The 19956-nt window shown below is 53.0% G+C and overlaps 7 protein-coding genes across 7 annotated transcripts; 6 read left to right on the top strand and 1 right to left on the bottom strand.

The window, feature by feature from the left end:
- Positions 1 to 651: 651 nt before the first annotated feature.
- AYO20_04044 (hypothetical protein) lies at positions 652 to 2733 on the top strand (the record flags this gene model as incomplete). Its single annotated transcript, XM_022642343.1, has 4 exons — positions 652 to 951; positions 1014 to 1341; positions 1434 to 1934; positions 2234 to 2733. The coding sequence occupies 4 exons, from the start codon at positions 652 to 654 to the stop codon at positions 2731 to 2733; spliced, it is 1629 nt and encodes a 542-aa protein (XP_022501724.1).
- Positions 2734 to 4121: 1388 nt separating this feature from the next.
- AYO20_04043 (hypothetical protein) lies at positions 4122 to 5108 on the top strand (the record flags this gene model as incomplete). Its single annotated transcript, XM_022642342.1, has 1 exon — positions 4122 to 5108. One exon carries the CDS (start codon positions 4122 to 4124, stop codon positions 5106 to 5108), a length of 987 nt encoding a protein of 328 aa, XP_022501723.1.
- A 522-nt stretch (positions 5109 to 5630) lies between these two features.
- On the top strand, positions 5631 to 8717 carry AYO20_04042 (hypothetical protein; the record flags this gene model as incomplete). Its single annotated transcript, XM_022642341.1, has 1 exon — positions 5631 to 8717. The coding sequence occupies one exon, from the start codon at positions 5631 to 5633 to the stop codon at positions 8715 to 8717; it is 3087 nt and encodes a 1028-aa protein (XP_022501722.1).
- A 1209-nt stretch (positions 8718 to 9926) lies between these two features.
- AYO20_04041 (hypothetical protein) lies at positions 9927 to 10565 on the top strand (the record flags this gene model as incomplete). Its single annotated transcript, XM_022642340.1, has 1 exon — positions 9927 to 10565. The coding sequence occupies one exon, from the start codon at positions 9927 to 9929 to the stop codon at positions 10563 to 10565; it is 639 nt and encodes a 212-aa protein (XP_022501721.1).
- A 1672-nt stretch (positions 10566 to 12237) lies between these two features.
- Positions 12238 to 13665, top strand: AYO20_04040 (hypothetical protein; the record flags this gene model as incomplete). Its single annotated transcript, XM_022642339.1, has 1 exon — positions 12238 to 13665. The coding sequence occupies one exon, from the start codon at positions 12238 to 12240 to the stop codon at positions 13663 to 13665; it is 1428 nt and encodes a 475-aa protein (XP_022501720.1).
- Positions 13666 to 14773: 1108 nt separating this feature from the next.
- Positions 14774 to 16360, bottom strand: AYO20_04039 (hypothetical protein; the record flags this gene model as incomplete). The annotated part of the gene is made up of 1 exon (XM_022642338.1): positions 14774 to 16360. One exon carries the CDS (start codon positions 16358 to 16360, stop codon positions 14774 to 14776), a length of 1587 nt encoding a protein of 528 aa, XP_022501719.1.
- Positions 16361 to 17331: 971 nt separating this feature from the next.
- On the top strand, positions 17332 to 18501 carry AYO20_04038 (hypothetical protein; the record flags this gene model as incomplete). The annotated part of the gene is made up of 1 exon (XM_022642337.1): positions 17332 to 18501. The coding sequence occupies one exon, from the start codon at positions 17332 to 17334 to the stop codon at positions 18499 to 18501; it is 1170 nt and encodes a 389-aa protein (XP_022501718.1).
- Between the last annotated feature and the right edge of the window lie 1455 nt (positions 18502 to 19956).

The raw sequence follows: 19956 nt of genomic DNA, 5'->3' as shown, positions 1-19956 counted from the left end.
TCATGTCAATACAGATAGATGGCTTTCCCGTGCTCAGGTTCCGCTCCGGCCATCCCAGCGGAGGCTTGCTTTTATGGCTCAAGGCCTTGAATACGCGAAATAAGTGGGGACGTTGATTGTTGTTGAGGCCAAAAGGCGAGAAGGAGTCGAGGTAGTCAACATCGGGCGGCGTGCCGACCGTGGCGGTGGTTCAAGCCGACAAACTTCATGACCAGAGGCCTGGAGAAGAGAGCACCGTCCGCGCCCTCGAGGTGATGATACTCGGCGAGGGAGAAGGTGAGAAACCCCCGACTGCCGTGCTGCTGCTCTCGTTCTCCATCCCGCTCGTGAAAAAAAAAAAAAGGTGAACAAGCTATTCATCTCGGCATTTTTCCTGTTCGGTGCAAAGAGCCGTACCATGATGCCGATTTGGATAACCCAAGGTCCACCTCCAGGACCCAGGACCTTGCCCCCGAGGACTCTATCAGCAAAAACTTTGTTTCCAGTGCTCCGCTCACAGCGGGTCCCTCCGGTTCCGCTGCAATCTAGAGCCGTTCGTGCCACCGCCGACTCGCCTCAAGCGGGTTTTTCTCATCAGCTTGGACGGGGGTTCGACTGAATCGACACCGCGAAGGATGGCGTTTCCGATCCACAGTAGCGGGGGGTTTGCCGATGCCCACGAGGAAGTGCCAGGAGGCATGGAAGCTAGATTTGCGATCCGCAAAAGGAGACAACGACGAAGGGAGACCGCCACGGCGTGACAGCGTGACGGAGTGTGAGCCGACGACGCTCTCATCTCTCTTTAAAGTGCTCCCTTCCCCAGATCCCCCATATGAACACCCCGAGATTTACTCCAGTCTTGAACCGGGAGCCCTCGAATACAACCAGTACACCTGCTACTCTTTGTTTTGGGCAGAACGCTCGCACTCCTCGCTCATCATGGCCCTGTCTCCCTCTGCCATCCGTCTTTTGGTAAGTGGTCTGCTCTGGACGGCGAGACGGAAAATGTATCCTGACCCAAGTGTCCTCGTTAGATTGTGCTCTTCGTCGCCTTGGGCTCTTTGACCTATGGGTACAGCGCTAGCATCATCGCGACCACCCTGGGACAACCCTCGTTCATCGCCTACTTCGAACTCGACACTCGATCGAATGCCACTCAATTGACAGGCGCCATCAATGGCCTGTTCCAGACCGGCGGCCTATTCGGTACCCTCTCCTGCACCAAGCTCCCGGACTGGCTGGGTCGGAGGAAGGCACTGCTGCTGAATGCCGTCATCACTGTCATTGGAGGCGCCCTCCAAGCCGGGAGCGTCGACATCGGCATGTACATTGCCATGAGATTCGTCACTGGCTGGGGAATAGGTAGGTTCTCCTGGGGGCGCCATGCGTGCTTTGGCCCCCGTTTTATTTTCTTTTTAGCAATCCCATCAAACTGAAACCTCGTCGTCATCTAGGTGGGCTCGTCACGCTCGTCCCTCTTTACCAGTCCGAAATTGCACCTCCTCGAATTCGGGGATGGCTCGTGGGCATGCACGGCGTCTTGATCTGCGTGGGTTATGCCGCGGCGAGCTGGATCGGCCTGGGTTTCTACTTTGTCAACGCCAGCGGCGCACAATGGCGACTGCCCCTGGCCATCCAGTGCTTTCCCCCCTTGTTCCTGGCCCTCGGAGTCTTGTTCTTGCCCGAATCGCCTCGCTGGCTCGTCGACCGTGACCGTGTCGACGAGGCGTACAGGTCGTTCAAGGCGGTCCGAGCTGAGAGGACCGACGACATCATCAGCGATGATCTGGCGATCCGAGCAGAGTTCAATCTCCTGCAAGGCCAGATTCTGCACGAAAGGCTGGAAGTGCTGTCGTTTATCGACCTCTGGAGAAAGCCTTCTATGCGAAAGCGGTGCATCGTGGGCTTCCTCGCCTTGTTTGGCTGCCAGGGAACGGCAACACTTGTCATTAACAGTAGGTTCCCCCCCCCCCCCCCCCTCTTCCCGGGGTTCTCGGTGCTTTTTGGGAAATCCTCGAATGCTGACGGTGGGCCTCCCTACCAGACTATGGTCCCTCCCTTTATTCCTCCTTGGGATTCAATACCGTCCAACAGCTGCTCATCCAAAGCGGGTGGATCACTGTTTGTCCCTTCGGTAACTACATCAATGCCTTGATCGTCGATAGAGTTGGCCGTACTCGGTTGCTGGGTGAGTCCACCCCATCTAGCACTGTGTGTGTCCCTTATCCCCCCAAAACTAACGGAGCTCTCACAGTCTTCGGCTTCTCTGGCACCATCCTCGCCCTCATCGGCGAATGCATCACGGTGTCTATTTTCCAGCGCACCGGCGACCGGGGTGTCGCGGGCGCCGCCGTTTTCTTCCTCTTCTTGCACATTACCTTTTTCTCGTGCTGCTGCGACGCAACCTCGTACATTTACGCCGCCGAGATCTTCCCCACGCCGGTCAGGGCCAAGGGGCTTGCTGTCTCGATTTCCGGCCTCTTTATCGCTACCATTATCTTCCTGCAAGCCGCTCCGACCGCTTTCGCCAACATCGGATGGAAATACTACATTGTTTTCATCGTCGTCACCTCTCTCATCACCCTCACCGTGTTGTTCTGGTTCCCGGAGACCAAGGGACTTTCCCTCGAGGACATTGGCGAGCTCTTTGGCGACTCGATCGAACCAACGCAGCTCGACGAAAAGATGCAGGTGCAAGAGGAGACCATCGAGGATCTTGATGCTGGGACGCAGTCAGAGAAACATGTACAATAATCGGTCAGCTCTACGTGATGGGAAGAATCGTGTATCCTAAGGGAAGATCTTCACCTCTTCTTGGATGATAATGATTTTCGCTTGCCCAATTGCCGACGTCAAAACAGAGTTGGGAAGACGGCGGTTCAGAATTACGGCAATGGTTCACGCCAAATTGTTGTTGTTGTTGTTGAGACCCTGAGGGATTTTGTACTAGACTTGAGGGACTGTAGAGCAGGGGAGGTGCCAGTTCGCATTGGCCCCTCAATAGATGACACTTGAACCTTTCGCAAGGCTTGACATTTCCCCGGACGATGCATCGTCTCCTCTTCTTCGTACTGTTGTTAAGCCAATATTTTGAGACGTGTGGCATGCTCTGAAACGAAAAGAAGGGAGGGGAGGGGGGGGGAGGCGCAGCCTGCCCACCCGGCATCCAATCTCTCCCCAATCTAAATAATGTATGTACACACAATCGCATCATCAAGGCAAGAAGAGGTTGAGAGAGACACTCACCGAGACAAAAAGGCTTTCCTTGAGAATGTGAAGGCGAGGCGGAATTCCCATGTGGGGCACAAAACGGGCAATTTGACAGCCTGAGCCGCACGCGAGCTTCCCTACGGGTTTTCCGTCCTTTATATCCGCCAATAAACAAGGTATCATCTCTTTAATAGACAGCGCAGTTTTAAGGTCTCGGAAGGTGTGTGTCACCCAGCCAAGGCCTCGAAGCGTAGAACCAGCGACGCCGCTTTCGAAGGAGAGGGTAGGTCGAAAGTGCCTAATTGCCGCAATCCTGAGCCCCACCCGCGGTGAGTCGCGGTCGAGGGTCGGTCTTTCCGCAGCCAGATGCCAGGACGGGTGATCGCGCATCCCAAAGAGGGGTGCGTTGGGCGTGACTTTACCTTCTCTTGGCTTGTTGTCTCTCCCCGAAATGCTGATCGACGGATGGTACCGGTTGATGGTACCCGGTCTGCTTAATAAGAGATCCAAGAGGGAGAAAACCCTTCTAGATGAAGACTGGCTAGATTCGGTAATAATAATGCATGACCGTGCATGCTTTCGTCCAGGGCACGCTTTGAAATCCCTGCTGTCCTGATAATATAGAGTGTTTGACGGAGAGAACCCTTCTTTGACTTCAGAATGATGTCAATCCTGCGGCGGATAGATCCTTGTGAAGAAAGGACTTCCAAAGCGATGGCAAGTACTGCAGATTGGTAATGCACTCTCTGAACCCAGGTGCAGAGACGTGTATGTAATATAAAAAGACAAGGAACCATGTCTACCTCAAATTCTCTCCAGTGCATCCTCCTGAGTTGTTCGTCTTTCAACATTCAAGTCTCTACTACAAGACCCGAAACATCACAGCCAAAAAACAAAAACAAAAAAAGGCTTCAGAGCGCACTTAGTCCACAATGGTCGAGTTCACAGTTTTCAAAGGCGGCAAGGCTGGCATCGTCCAAGCCACCTCCCAGCGCGAGATTGGTCCGCATGACGTCCTCGTCAAGATCACGCACAGTGGCCTGTGTGGTACCGATCTCCATCACAAGGACATGGACATGGGGCTTGGTCACGAAGGCGTGGGCATTGTCGAAGACATTGGCACGGACGTGACCATGTTCAAGAAGGGCGACCGAGCCGGTTGGGGATACATCCACAACGCCTGCGGGCAGTGCAAGCAATGCCTTCGTGGCGCCGAAACCTTCTGCTCTCAACGGCAGTATTACGGCACGGCCAACTTCGACCAGGGATCCTTGGGCACCCACGCCGTCTGGGTCGAGAACTTCCTGTTCAAGATCCCCCCGGAAATCAGCTCCGAGCACGCGGCCCCCTTGATGTGTGGCGGAGCCACCGTCTTCAACGCTCTCCACCTCCACGGGGTCAAGAGCACCGACCGCGTCGGAGTCATTGGCGTGGGCGGTCTCGGGCATCTGGCCATCCAATTTGCTGCGGCAATGGGGTGCAAAGTGGCCGTCTTCTCTGGGACAGACAGCAAGAGGGAGGAAGCGCTCAAGCTCGGCGCCCATGAATTCTATGCGACTAAAGGCCAAACGGAGCTCAAGGTGTCCCAGCCCATCGACCACTTGCTCGTGACGACCGCCTCGCAGCCCAACTGGGACATGTACCTCCCCATCATGGCACCCTCGGGCACGATTTACCCCCTCACCGTCAGCTCAGGAGACCTCAAGATGCCGTACATGGCCATAGTCATGAACGGTCTGAAAGTTCAGGGTAGCCTCGTGGCCGCGAGGCAGGTCCACCGGGAAATGCTCGAGTTCGCGGCCGTCCACGACTTGAAGCCCATCATTCAGACCTTCCCGCTGACTGAAGGTGGCGTCGACGAAGCCTTTCAGATCTTGGAGAGTGGCCAGATGCGGTACAGAGGGGTCCTTGTGGCATAGATCGGAGGGGCCTGAGTCTATTTTGGCGTCTGGTGGGGATGGGATTTCTGTGTCCGACCGAAGTTAGCTAGTAGTCTGTACCTTGAGGCGCGATGAGATAGAGGAGTTGGGAGAAATCAATATACAATACAATCTTGACCTTTGGTTTTCAGCAACGCACCGCCTTGTATTGTTGTCTCTAGTTGTTTGTACTCGATGACGTAGAATTCGGGTCTCAGGCCGAGGCTGAACCGAAGTCGAGCCGAATCACGTGGATATCGGCCTATCACGTCGATCAACGGCTGTCAACGGCGCCTCAGCGAAGAGTGGATCAGCGTCAAGAAAAAGGAGACGCGTGTCCAGTGGCGTTGATTGGATTAGCATTCCCGGATCTTTTGTTTTTCCGTTTCCGCCCATTGCAACCACGCAGCCCAGCCTCTCGCCTCCCCAAGTTTCTGCTTGAATCTCCCAAGACCAGATTCTGCCTCCTCCTCTCCCACAGAAAAAGAACCTGGCTCGGGCCAAGTCGTCAATGCGGCAACAATGCTGCTGAAGCCCAAGGAGGAGGTGGGCGACAGCCACGCAGACACCGATGTTCGAGGTCTACGCAAGATTCGAGCTCAAAGCCCGTGGACATGGCGACCTCTCACCCTCATTACGACCGCTTTCGCCCTCCTGTCGCTCGCTATCATCGTTCGCTCGTCCCTTCGGTTACAGGTCGACCCGCAAGGATGTGTCATGTCGATGATGGCCCCGACCTACATCAAGCTCTCGGGATTTGACACAGAACACTCGCGGTTTGCAACCAAATATTCGCTGTATCTGTATCGGGAAGAGGGGGTCGACGAATACACAAAGGATAACATTGGGTTGCGAGGTGCTCCGGTGCTGTTCATCCCAGGGAATGCTGGGAGTTACAAGCAGGTCCGGTCTCTCTCGTCCGAGTCGTCCCGCTACTTTCACAACGTCTTGCGCCACGACGCCGAGGCAATCAAAGCCGGGGTGCGGTCTTTCGATTTCTTTACTATCAATTTCAACGAGGATCTCTCGGCCTTCCACGGGCAGACGCTGCTTGATCAAGCCGAATATGTCAATGAAGCTATTGCCTACATCCTCTCCCTCTATGTCGACAGTAATCGTATCCGCCGCGACTCCCAATTACCAGATCCGAGTTCTGTTATCCTCATTGGACATTCAATGGGTGGGATTGTCGCACGCACCGTGCTTGTGACTCCCAAATATCAGGCCAATTCGGTCAACACCATCATTACCATGTCGACGCCTCATGCGCGACCACCAGTCTCGTTCGACGCAGATGTTGTTTCACTGTACCAACAGGTCAACGACTACTGGCGAGAAGCTTACCTGCAACGGTGGGCGAGTAACAATCCTTTATGGCATACGACTCTAATTTCTATCGCCGGAGGAGGTCGGGATACCACTGTACCTTCCGACTATACCAACATTGCCTCGCTTGTTCCAGAAAGTCACGGGTTCACCGTCTTCAGTTCCACTATTCCAGGGGTCTGGACCGCGATGGATCATTTAGCGATTACTTGGGCCGATCAAATGCGAAAAGTCATCATCAGGTCTTTGTATGATGTGGTCGACGTTCGTCGAGCGGCACAGACCAAGCCACGGGTGGAGCGCATCAAAGTCTTCCGGAAGTGGTTTTTGACGGGCCTGGAAGATGATGCGCCAAAGAACATGCGTCATGCACCACACGAGGTGCTTTTGACCCTTGGCGATGGAACCAGATCAGCCGTGGCTAAGGAGGACAACGTCACCATCCGACATTTTGGGGTGAATGATCATATGTCCGCAGTCCTGCTGCCGATTCCCTCCGTGGACAATTCCACCTCGAAGATTTTCTCGCTCTTGACGGATCAACAGATGGATGGCCAAGGTGGCTTCGAGAGGATGGAAATATTATTCTGTTCCGCCTTTCCACTCGCTGGAGGGCTCACTTCAACACCACTGCCAATCCAGTTTGACCTCTCGCCCGGTGATCCTAGCGCAACGAGACTGGCCTGCAAGAGACCAGCGGGAGACGCCATTCTACTGCCTGCCTCGACGCGGCTGTCCCAATATCCGTTTGAGCAACAGCCTCCGTTTACATATTTGACCTACGATTTGAGAGATCTTCAAGACCACCAGTTTGTTGCAATGATAGACAAAGCCACGGAAAGGAGTCATGGCTGGGCCCATGCAGAGATTGTTCCTGGGGCAGACTCAGTCGTCGCTTCTGATGTGAGCCTACCGATGCTCTTGCTTCGGGGACTGAATCTGGAGCTTCCTTCGAACCGCCCTCTGGTGACGGAAATCCGGGTGCCATCCATCCGATCGAGTCTACTGGCTTACACTCTCCAAATTCGCCAGCACGGTTGCACGACCGATACAGAACTCTTCACGCCGTTGTTGAGGCAACACATTGACAGCCCGTACGAGTCCAAGTACTTTGTCAACTTCAAACAGGGAGATGTTAATCTTCATGGGGTGGCCCCGTTTATGCCGCCTACACTTGACGGCCGGGAGTCCAAGGCAGGAGTAGCCTTCCAGATCTGGTCCGATCCAACCTGCAATTCTTCCTTGGAGATTCGCTTGCGGGCGGACCCAGTGGGAAGCTTAGGCAAGCTTGTGATCAGATATCGCACTGTCTTTGCCGTCTTCCCTCTGCTGGTGGTGGCAATGGTCCTGCGGAAACAATTTCGAGTCTATGACAACTCGGGGGTTTTCATCTCCTTCTCTGAAAGCCTCGACCAAAGTTTGAGGCTGCCACTCCCTGTATTGATGCTATCCATGACATTCTTTGCCACCGCGTTCACCACGGCGAGCTCGGCAAATCTTGTATCAAGCAGTCCTGCTCAAACCAACGGGACGGTAGTCGACTTTGCCCAGAACGACCTTCTGCTGGGTTCCCAGGACACATTCTTCTGGTTTCTTGTCCCTCTGGCAGGCCTTTTGAGTGTGGGGGCTTGCGTTTTGATCAACTATGCCGTCTTGGGACTGTTACACTTTATTGTCATAGTATCCAATTTCGTCTCACAACGCTACATGAAATCCGACGACGGCGACAAGGTCATGACTCCCGGGTTTGTGGCAAGTACGCCGCGTCGTCGAGCCATCAACACGGCAGTTCTCCTGTTCCTGGTGGCGACCATCATTCCTTACCCCTTCGCCTACGTGGTGGCTTGCATTGTACAAGTCTTTACCTGCGCACGGGCGTTACGCCACGCCAAAGATTCGAGATCTGGGCCGGCACATAATTTCTTCAACTACACGTATTCGATACTCATTCTAATGCTCTGGGTCTTGCCGATTAATCTTCCGGTCCTGGTTGTTTGGATCCATAATTTGGCGGTGCACTGGCTGACACCGTTCTCATCACATCACAACGTGTTGTCCATAATGCCCTTTATCCTGTTGGTGGAAACCCTGTCGAGTGGGAAGATGGTGCCATCTGTCCGGTCCTTCAGATGGGCCACCAACCTGTTGTTTTTCGTCCTGGCGGTCTATGCGGCGTTGTACGGCATGACTTATGCGTACAGATTACATTACATTGCGAACATCATTGCCTTGTGGCTGGTCTTGCTTCATTTCTCCACGTACCAGAAACGGATCCCTACCTAGATGAGAAGGAGGAGGAGGAGGAGGAGGAGGACTGCGGCAGCATCATTGCTACTACTACTACTACCTTGGACCGTCTTGGTCTAAGACAGAGATAGAGATTTCTAGAAGGGGCACATTGGGAAAAGAAGAAGTCCGCAAAGAAAGAAAAGGCACAAAGCCATTTTGTGATTCTAGACGGCATTGATTGTGATCTTGTTGATCCTTGTTTATGATAGAAGTTTATGAAGATATCCAAGTAACCAACCAACCAACCAACCAAGAAACAGAGATTCTTTGTTGGATTTGTTTTGTTTCAACTCCCAAGGAGAGAGAGGTGTCCCGTAAGATGGAGAGGACCTAGGTAGAGAGATGTGAGGGTCAAGACGAGACAGGACATTTTCAGGGTTATTCAGTCTTGCAGTGCAACAGCGCACCAGTCTGGACCTGTTGAGTGATTTCACACTCTTTCGTTGTTTTATTTTTCCGCCGCTCTAATTCAATGTCCTAGAGGTAGATAAATAGGTAGATTGGTAGACAAGAAGTAGGTATACAGGTATACAGGTACCCTTTCACGACATGCTGTGATGTGATGTGATGTGATGTGATATGATGTCTTACTCGCTCGTGAGGAGTGAGTCAGTGAGTGAGAGACCAAGTAACGAGTCCCCTTGGGTGTGAGGTACTGGTAGTGATTCGAGATATTTTCTACAGTGACTGACCGCACATCACGCATCGCATCACGAATCGCGCATCGCGTCTAGGCGTCTACAATAAACATAACACGGGCATCGATGTCCGAGGTCGATGAGTGTGCTGCCTCCGCTGATATCAAGGGTTTCTCTCTCGAGGTGGCCGAAAATGGGACATGTGAAAAGGGAAAGATGGGTGTATCTATGTACTTCTGCATGTCTGTCTGTCAGTCTGTCTGGACAGAACTGCGGAAGCAGGACAGCAGGTGAAATGCAACGGTCAAGTGAGAAGGTGGTGAGTGCAATCGAATTCGAATCAACAATACGTTTTTCGTGGTTGTAAGGTCGGTTTGTTCCTGATTCAGTCGTCACTTCTGCCGGCACCGACACCGACTGTGGTGAAATTCTGTCCACTTCCTCCAAACAGTCGCCAAAAAAGGTCTGAGATCTGCTTCGCAAGTCAATCTTGTTACATCCCAACCTCGCTTAGTCGCCACTTCAAGCGCGACGACGACAACGACACCTACCTGTGCGCAGAAACATGCCCAGTCCAGCACAGCCGAACCTACCGTCCCCAAGCACCGTCGCGTTCGGCGCCGCGCCGACTCACACTCACGGTTACAGTCAGCCGCTCAACACCAATGACGGTCGTCACTCTCCGGGCGCTATCGTCGGAATCTCCATCTGCGCCATCGTCTGCTTTGCCTGGATCGCCCGATACTCTTACCTCGCATCACCTTTCTGGCTCCAGCACGTGAGACGCTGTCTGGGAATGCGACCAGCGTCACGAACGCCCATCTCCCACATTCCGCTGCCGTCGCACAGTCATTATCATCGTTATTATAGTAGCGACAATGACAGTCTTAGCATCGGTGCAGATGATCTTCCGACTCAACACCCTTCCTCTTCCGTGGGAGCAGGAGTCATCACGCGACCCCAGCGGGTGTACCTCCGGCCAAATTCAAAGGACACCTTACCTCTTTATGAGCCGACCAACCAGTTCAGCAGCGATGTGCTGGAGGGATTGTTCGACCTAGGCCCAACACCGGGATCATCACGCGCCCCGTCTTACCGGTCCAAGTTGTCGCAGGAATGGATGAGTGCGATGGGGACCATGACCAGGAACAACAGAACAGACGAGGAATCCGGGAGGGTAGTCTTCAGGGTCAGGGAGGTGTAGCAGCCAGGAATGACGGCTCTTTTCTTCCCTTATGGATTTTTGCAGGGGGGATTTCCCAGAGAACAAGCAGAGGGTGGTTCAGCCAGGACACCAGACCTGTGGGTTGCACAGAAACACAGCAGATCAGGTCCAGGGTGGAGGCGAGTCTGAACGGTTGTGGCTGTCATGGGAGATTACAAGGATGCTGGATGGCTGGATCCCACATGCGCACTGGACAATCCAAAGTGGCCAGTGTGATGAGGTTGGATAATGACTCGTTTTTCTTCTTGTGTACATGCCAACGTACGAATGTAAGTTCATGTCGGTTGCATATTTTTCCGCGGATTCTCGTGAGGCCACGACGCTTTTGGGGGGGGAGGATCAATCGCAATACGGAGGGGGGTATGGTTGGTCGAAAATGTGGATTGCTTCGGGGGGATGCATCTCTTGCAGAAGTTGCGAGTGCAATTCGTCAAATTCGGCCGTCATATTGTGCCCTCATTGTTGCAGGGATACTCTGCTACTCGTGTGGCCGTATGTATGACGGACTAGAGGTACAGGGACGTATGGCAGTAGTCCTCGTAGTTTACTGGAAAGTAGAAAAGCGCAGGCAGAAAAATGTACTAACCGAAAGTGGAATAGTATGGGGCTTACAAACTGTGAGCATTACGATTCCTCGTATATCATGAAGGATTCCAGCACCAGAGCCACTCTTTTCAAAGCCTTTCCACTTTACTGCTCGGACGAAGGCAATTAAAGGGTTAGTTTACGAGTATCTCACTCATTGGGTCCGCGATTGAGTTACTACGGAGAACTCGCAACTATGTTTTGCACCCCATCACTTGTCAGCATAGGTACATGACCGAATGCGTTGTCCATTTTCAGAACTACCAATATCCTTCTCTTCCTACTTATCATCTATCTATCCCCTTGAAGGCTGGTTTGCCGTTGTGCCTGTGCGCTCAATACCTGTCAGTATCAACCCAAGGAATCGGCCAAGTCGCCGTTGGAGCAGCAAGAGACTTGATCCGACAGGGAACCTGGTTCCCCGGATTTTGCAGGTCTGGGCGCCGCGAACGCCATTTCACCCCTACGAGTATTGCAAAGCTTAAACCATTTACCCCGGGTGACGCTTGCGTAATCCCTGGCGCTTGTGGCTAGCAAAGCATTGCCGCTTTGGGGGGTCTAGAAGGCCCATTGCGGATCAGCCGAAGGACCCGGTTCACTCCAGGCGATTGGGTGCTTAGAGGGGGGCCAGGTGCCTGTAAGATACTTATACCGGGGCCTGGACACTGGGCATTGGCCCCTCCCCCCTCGCTAGCAGTGGCCAGTCACGCCAGTCTAGCAGCCTAATGAGCCACATTATCCAGGTGCCCACAAATGCCCACAAACTTAGCATGCCGTGCTCTTCGGATTTCTTTCGCCTTGCTAATAGGCTTCGTTGCGAACGCATCCACTGCCCATGCCTGGCCATTCGCCCTGCCTGTGCCTGCTCGTGTGAGTTGCGTGCTTTTTCAAACCTCCGCCTCACACAACACTCCACACCTCTCTCTCCTCCTCGCTGTTGTTCTGAGTTCAAATGTCGTGAATATCTATCCATCTTGAACCATCTGTACGCCACATCGACGACTCAGAGTTTTGTAAAGCCACCTCCTCTGAACTCCCCGCTATATCCTTCCTTTGGGTAGCTTCCATGGCCCAATCGTCGCCTCGACCATCTCTTGATGGCCACAGCCATGCCTCTACGCCCTTTTTCCACACTCTGACACAACGTCTACGGAAAAGCTCAAATGCCAGCTCCTACAGCTCAGATCCCACATCTCCATCTCCGACTGACCCGACATCAAGGACAGAGGCCACTCGAGCCGCCCGGCGGATGGTCCTGTCTATGGTGCAAGACGACTGGGAATGGCCTCCGCCTCCGTCGCCTACACCCATTGTCAATGATGGCGGCAGATCCCCCATCCCTCACCGGGAACCTCTCACGTACCGCTTACGGGAAGAGGCCCAATCCGACCTGGAACTTGAAGAGTTGGCCTCCCGGCGTCGCGCGAGAAGCGACCCGTACAAGTTTGAAAGCCCTGAGGCCGTGGGGGCAGTGATTGCTGAGCGCAGGAGAAAACGCAGAAAGATGCAAGAGGACGAAATGTGTTGGAACGAGGGGTTGAGGACTTGGATTGAGAGGCGTGACGCCTGGACGGGAGCCCTGCAACAGAAACCGAACAGTACCAAACCGACCGAACGACGGCCATCATCGGCAACGAAAAGAGCTTCATATAAGTCTCGCCTCTCCCAAGTCTTTACGGGGCACAAGGGTGACCTGCCCAATTCTACGGATGGGGGTTCAACAAGCTGGCCAGGGTCACCGGCGTCACCTACGCCAGAGTCCTCGAGCGCAGATAGTGTCGAGGCCGCATCGGCAACACGAACCACCACCAATACCACCGCGGAGCCTCTCTCACCTTCCTCAACGTCCCAACCACCGTTGTCGCCGCTAACGACTTCGCCAACGTCCACGGAACCTGGTCCATGGATTCCCATCTATCCGCCCATACTTCCGCAGGACAATATCATTCGAGAGCGCATAAAACCCTCGGCATACCCTACCATCTACTCGAAAATTGTGGTCCAAGGCCTCACACCCAACGTGCCCATTCCTCTATGTCACATGATCCCCGCCTTGGTGGAAGGCTGGAAGTCCGAAGGAAACTGGCCGCCTCAACCTAGTGCCACCCTCGCGCAGGATTTGAAGAAGGGGAGGAAGAGTAGCACGTTTGCCAAGTGGAGAAAAGAACATTCTGACGATCAGCAGAATGCTCAGGATTCTCCACACCATCATCATCACTTTCTCCACCACGGTCATCATGGTGGCGGCGGCGGCGGCGGAGAAGTGGCCGCAGCGATTGTAAGCGGACCCAAGGATCACCAGAATGCGTATGATGATGGCGGGCGAGGCCACAGAGTGCGAAGAAGCATCGGCATGATGCGGAGGGTGGGGTCGTTACTGGGAGGGTCCATGAGCAGCGACGGCCTCGATGAGTTGGGAATCGAGTTCCGCGACCAGGACGAGGAGGAGATAGGCCGAAATGTTGCGTTGAATAGAGGGTTGGCTCATCGTTGACATCTCAGAGGGGGAAGAGAAGTCCCGGCGTGGCATGGCATGGCATGTTTTGTCTTGTCTGGTTGTCTGTCTCTTTCCCAGCATGAATGAAGCGAGCATGAAGAAAAGAGCGGCATTTACGTACCTCTTCCGTGGCATTGCATTGCATTTCATGGACAATGGACAACGGGCAATTTGATGTTGATATTGATATTGACATGATGTGATGTCGTTACGATATGTTATGAATTGATGTTTTATCGTACAGCCCTCCACGCAGGCATAGCATAACATGGCAGAATATGACATCCATCGTTATCTCACAAGCGCAAAACCTCGCCATCATGTATTTGTCCCTCCTCGGAGTGAATACTCACTCGCCTGTTGTCTCTCCCACTGGATGCCCGGTCTCTCTACCTCTGCATCACTATACTGACTACTATGTCTCTTGGGCACCTAGGCCGTCCAATAGAAACAGAAACAGACGAGGGTACTATTATCAAATTTGTCACTTCTCGATTCACGGGCTCGATCTCGGATGATATTCGTTAGGCAGCTGGGGTGCCGGGCACCAAGGTGGAAAGTTCCATCCAACGTGCCCACCGGCCGACCAACCAACCACCAACCAAGCGAGATTTGATCTGGTCTGATTCTCAAAGACACATGTTCCAGAGAAAGGGCATCGTCGTTGCTGCGGAAAGGGGAACAATATCCAATCCCCATCACCGTCCCGTCACTCGTCTGCATTACTATCCAAAAAGCCATGTTTCATTCAGTCTATTGTTTTTTGTTCCTTTTTTTTCTCTCTTTTTGTTTTTCGACCAGTCCCTGTTTTGCCCAGCTTGCTGTTCAAAAAAAACCTCGTATCGTTGCATGGTATTCATAGCTCGTTGTGGTGGTGCCACTATTGTTGACAAAGACTCTTGCTTTCTTCCCGTGTCTCCCCAAAGATTCACGCTCGTCCGTACACCCTTTGAACAACGCCTTCTCATCATTCGGCATTAGTCGGTCTATCGTGTATGTTTGTAAGTCGCTATGATGATGCTAACAAAAGAGGTCGCACAAAGCCTCGTTCCCGTGTCATAATGAGTCGAGAAGGCTGGATCGGCGCGAGCAAAAGTGCTTCTAGCTAGTTTTCATCCGCAAACTCATCTGGGAAGAGTTCGATTGCAAACTCGCCAAAATATTCCAGCAGGGCAGCTCTGACCTCTGCTAGGTCTTTGTGCAGAAACTCGGAGTTGAGGTTTTCAAAGCAGTCAGCAAAAGCCAACTGCTGCAGGCTCTCCAGGAGATCGTCAGGATTGGCAGACGCAGTACTCGCAGCAGACTCTGCTCCCTCCGCGTACACGACTTCTTGGTTCTCGGCAACTCTAGATAAAGCATCTTGACTTGTCCCGCCATGATCAGTCGAGCCAGGCTGGGCAGAAGCTGTGGCGTCCTTGGGAAGGCTTTCTACCTCGGATGCGCTGTCACTCTTACAGGAACTGTCACGTTGCAAGAAGACCTTGGCAAAATCCCTCACTTTTTGCTGTTCCTTTTCCGTAAGTGGTGGGTACCACTGGCGCATGTCGATCTTCGGTACGTCGGTCCTCTCTCCAGGGTCCATGGCTTTCCATTTGTAGTGCACCAAACCCTCGGTCAACTTGTCAGAGCTGCCATTCTTCTCTGCCATCTTGGTGGCGTCCTTGTTCTCTCCAATCACCTTGGCGGCGTCACCTTCCTTGACTTCTTGAGCAACTTCCTCCCAAAAACAATCACCCGGCAGACATCTGTGTCCAAGAATTTTGTCAAGGGTAGTGCGAGAGATTCTGCCACTCAATCTGATATGGGACAAGATTGGAGCGCAGGATCGAGTGATATTGTTTGGAGCAAGACCCTCGGGCCAGATTCCTGCCAGCTTTGCATTGTCCTGTTGGATGCCATTGCGGATGGCAACTAGATCGGTGCCACCTTTGCGACCATTGCAGTCTTCAGACTTCAGAGGCTGAAGAACGAGATCCAGTTCTGGTCCACCGAACATAGAGGCGCAAGGGGTTATGGCACTGGAGGTCTCTAGGGCAGCAGCAGCAAGTCTGAGTGAGCCCGAAATCTTGAAATTGATCTCTTGTAGACCCGGCATCTTGTCAACCAACAATCTGGTGACAGGGACAAAACCCCAAGCTGGCCCATCGTCACAGAAAATCTCGATTGCTCCCAGATAGTTGCTGAGTTCCTGGTCCCATTTCTGGGAGAACATTTTGAGGTTCTTCCAGTCCATGCTGAAGTTGTTACGCTGGTAGAGGATAGGGGAAGCCTCTTGACAGAGTGTCTTTGCTACCGTAAACGCGTGAACCGGGATGACAAGGTCAGGAGTGCAGCAACTTGTGGCAGATTCTGCGCGCTGGTGTTTGATCTTGCCGTCGCGGTCGAGAGTAAGGTGGATGGGCTTGGAGTAACAGTAAAGTAGTTCGTAAATTTCCAACCGAACTTCTGTCGGAAGATCGTAGAACGAGCGTTTCGCGGGCGCGGACATCGTGGCCACCGCCGTGTTTGTGGCCACGGGGTCAGGATCGTTGCTAGAAGGGGTTGCCATGGGCGAAGGGAACACAGGGCTGAAGGCGCCGAGAAGCTGTCGAGCTGGATCTGTCACTTGTCCACGCAGAGACAGAGATGGTGCCGTGGATATTGTGGTGCGGTTCTGAGTCGGATGGAAAGATGAAGGACAAATCACGACCATCGTGAGCGTGAAATAAGTAGTAGTGCCAATGCCTTTGTGATGTGAAGTCTGCCATAATGAATGTTTGCATGTGCCTTTAACGGACGGACGGATTGTGCCAGACCCTCAACAAACCCATGGTCAACCCTTTGCTCTGGCACCCAGTCTGATGTTTGTTTCGTGAATCACCGACACTGGGATCCCGCTCAATATTGGAGAGGTTGCAGGTACATCCGGTACTTGTCGTCTGTGCTCAAGTACAGGGATATGGAGGCGGGAGGAGAAGCCCAGCGCAGATGGATTGATTGACGCTCATCTCTGTAGGCGACATAGAATAGAGCATGCAGTTGCAGCGTGTGGACCTACATCCGGACAACGCAGATGCGCAGTTGCATGGCTGTCTGTATATTAGAGACGGCTCTACAACTCCGTCACTAGTGTGCTCTCTTCTTCTGTGACTATTGCCTCTGGCCACGAGATAGAGACATCTAACCGTACATGTCGTGTTGGCTACGTGCGCTGTGGCGGTCTGGGATGTGTGGGATGTGTAGCAGGGCATTGTGGTAAGTGTGTGAGGGTCACGCGTATTCTACGTATTCTGCGCACCACGTGTTTTGCGCAGACGGAATCCGCCTGATCTGCCGTAGGAAATCAACGCGTGTTGCTAAATCTGAAAAAGTCCTTGACATCATGACACGGCACGCATAGGTGTGGCTGCCAGAGAAAGCATCTTCATGTTCTGCCGCTACTATATGTCTCCTCTACAAGCAACTAGTGGGTGAGTATCTACTAGATTGCAAGATCTAAGTCGCAGTCTATATGACTCCAACCAAGTGATCTACGCAAATCCACCGCCTTCAAAGACTGCGTTTCCTACGCCTCGCCTCACCTTCTATAGGACGCTCTCTTTCTCGCAGTTTCGGCAGTGTAGGCCGTCACCTTTCAGTGCAGTTCTCCCAAGCTCCTCTTATTCGGGTAGATTTAATCCCAACATGTCAAAGCGCACTTCGACAGTCGCCTCAGGGGTCCGACGAGTGACCAGAAGCACTACGTCTGGGGCACTCAAAGGAGAGAAGAAAGCGCAGTTCAAAAAGGAGGAGCAAGATCAAGACGGCGTGGCTATCAAGCAGGAGCAGGGAACCCCTCGGAATAAGCGGACTTCGCCACGTACAGAAGAGACACCTGTCAGGAAGAGAGTAAAGAAGGAGGAAGTGGAAGATACTGGGCTAATGAGCCCATCCATGTCGGGCGATTCACCTACCTCTGTGTCTTCTCCGAAGAAATCTCCATCGAAGAAATCAGGACCATCCGATCTGAAGGCGAAGAAACTCAAGTCCTATGCCCAGTTTGCCAATGAATCTCCATTCCCTGACTTTCATCATCCGACACCAGAGGAATGCAAACTTGCCCACAGGATCCTCGCCTCCCTCCACGGCCCCCGGATTCGCCCCAAAGAAGTCGTTGCCTCGACCACGCGAGCAGGCTGCGGCGACTCTCCCACCGTCCTCGACGCGCTGGTCCGCACCATTCTCTCCCAAAACACGAGCGACGTTAACTCGACGCGAGCCAAGAAGAGTATGGACAAGGTGTATGGAGGGAGTGATAAATGGGACGCTATCGTTGCTGGAGGTCAAGCCAAGCTTCAAGAGGCCATCAAATGTGGCGGACTCAGCGCGGTAAAGAGTAAAGTCATTATGAGCATCTTACAACAGACGAAAGAAAAGTATGGCAAGTATTCCCTGGACCATCTCCATGACGCGTCCAGTGAAGAGGCCATGCAGGAGATGTTATCCTTCCAGGGTGTGGGACCCAAGACGGCCAGCTGCGTGTTGCTCTTCTGTCTCCAGCGCGAGAGCTTCGCTGTTGATACGCATGTCTGGCGCATTACAGGCTTGCTGGGGTGGCGACCCAAGAATGCTTCCAGAGATGAGACACACGCGCATTTGGACGTCATGATTCCGGACGAGGACAAGTACGGGCTGCATATCCTCCTCGTCACGCACGGGAAGAGGTGCGAAGAATGTCGGGCTGGAGGCAAGAATCTGGGCAAATGCGAGTTGAGAAAGGCCTTTCGGCAGAAAAAGATGCAGGGCGAAGCAGGAGAAGAGGCGCAGCAAGAGGAGAGAGATAGAGTTAAGAAAGAGGAGGAGGCGGAAAACTGACGAGGAGCCATCAACACGATCTATATGACTGCTTGTTTGTACCTATATATGTATAATATTTACCATGTACCGAGTAGATGTATACGGCCTGCTCCACATATAAAGTATACGAGGTGAGATATCGCCGTTGCTGTGGCTGGAGCTCAAAGCTTGAGAGCTGTATATGTACGTAAAATGATGATGCTGGTGGCTTTTTGGCCTTGTGGGTGACTTTGCGGGGGAGGAGTTTTACGAGATATACGAGATTGTCGATGATGGTGGTGGTGGTTTTGTTGTCATTGGTGTCCTTGTTCTCGGAAGCTCAACTATCTCTCCCTTCCTGTGTAGGTACCGAGTAATGCGTGATGATCCTACGCGGACGAGAACAAATTGCACATGGACGCTGATCAAAGAATGTGTCGCGTGCAGCAAAAAAAAAGTCACCAGTACCAACCAGCCAATTTGAAAGGCACCAATCAAGCCTCTGTCTTTTTACCTCGTTTGGGATTTTGACGACGTAATAGATTTGCAAGTGTCAAGGCCCCAGAAGCGATAGTTTCATGCTAGTCAGTCCCGAGATCTGGCTAGTCGACCTCGAGTCGTACTTTCTAGGAGATAGAATTGCTCTCATCTGGACTCGGTAGTCGGTATTTCGTCCCAAGTACGAGGTACATATGTAGGTTTGAGATAGCCATTGCGTTCTTCTCTCCCTGTAGTGGTAACAAGAGTTGCCGCAGCACCACCACCACCATGTAGTGAGACATTGCCACTGCAGGGCGCGGGCTGTTCCGAGCCATGACCTGCAGAACGACCTCGGGGAATTTCTGCATCAACCAGCGTGTCACCACGGCTGCAGATATACTTGTAGAGTAACAGCATCGAGGTTGCACTGACGTCTCCATAATTTGCGGGTTCGTGCAACACTTGAGCCTTCCAGATCATGAACGGAGGAGAGGACGAAAGTGGACGATGATGCACCTTTCAGCCTCTCGTCCTCTCTTCATCTCAGCCTCTCAGCCTCTCAGCTGCTTTCATCTACCCATCAAATCTGCTTGACGGTCAAACTACCTGCGATGCCATCCCAGACATGCTGTTGGTTGAAACTCGCCCCTGAGTCTAGCAAAAAGGCACCAAAGAGGATAAAGCAGAGGTCTTCAGATAGTGTCGACAGGCCTCCATTGGAGTGCAGCTGTGGCTTGGAGCCCGGGTTGATGTACCCAATGGCACGTCTGCCCTGGCTGTCTGGGTTTCGGAAGGCTTGTTCGGCTGCCAGGGTGGGCGATGGTCAGGGGGCACTATAGGCTCCCTAAGTAAAAATATCAAGGGGGGAGACCATGCCCCACAACGGGCCTTCAGGGATCACCCCCGATTGCTGTAACTGAGTTATGCAGGTCACTCTTGTTTTTTTTGGGCCTTTTCTGGGCTTCTCGTTGCCTGTCTCTCACCCCCCCCGGTTGGAGTTGCATGGCTTGCACA

Source organism: Fonsecaea nubica, assembly GCF_001646965.1.
Source record: "Fonsecaea nubica strain CBS 269.64 chromosome Unknown Scaff20, whole genome shotgun sequence".
Lineage (NCBI taxonomy): Eukaryota > Fungi > Ascomycota > Eurotiomycetes > Chaetothyriales > Herpotrichiellaceae > Fonsecaea > Fonsecaea nubica.
Note: the sequence above shows the minus strand (reverse complement) of the source record. Positions and strands in the feature narration are given on the sequence as shown.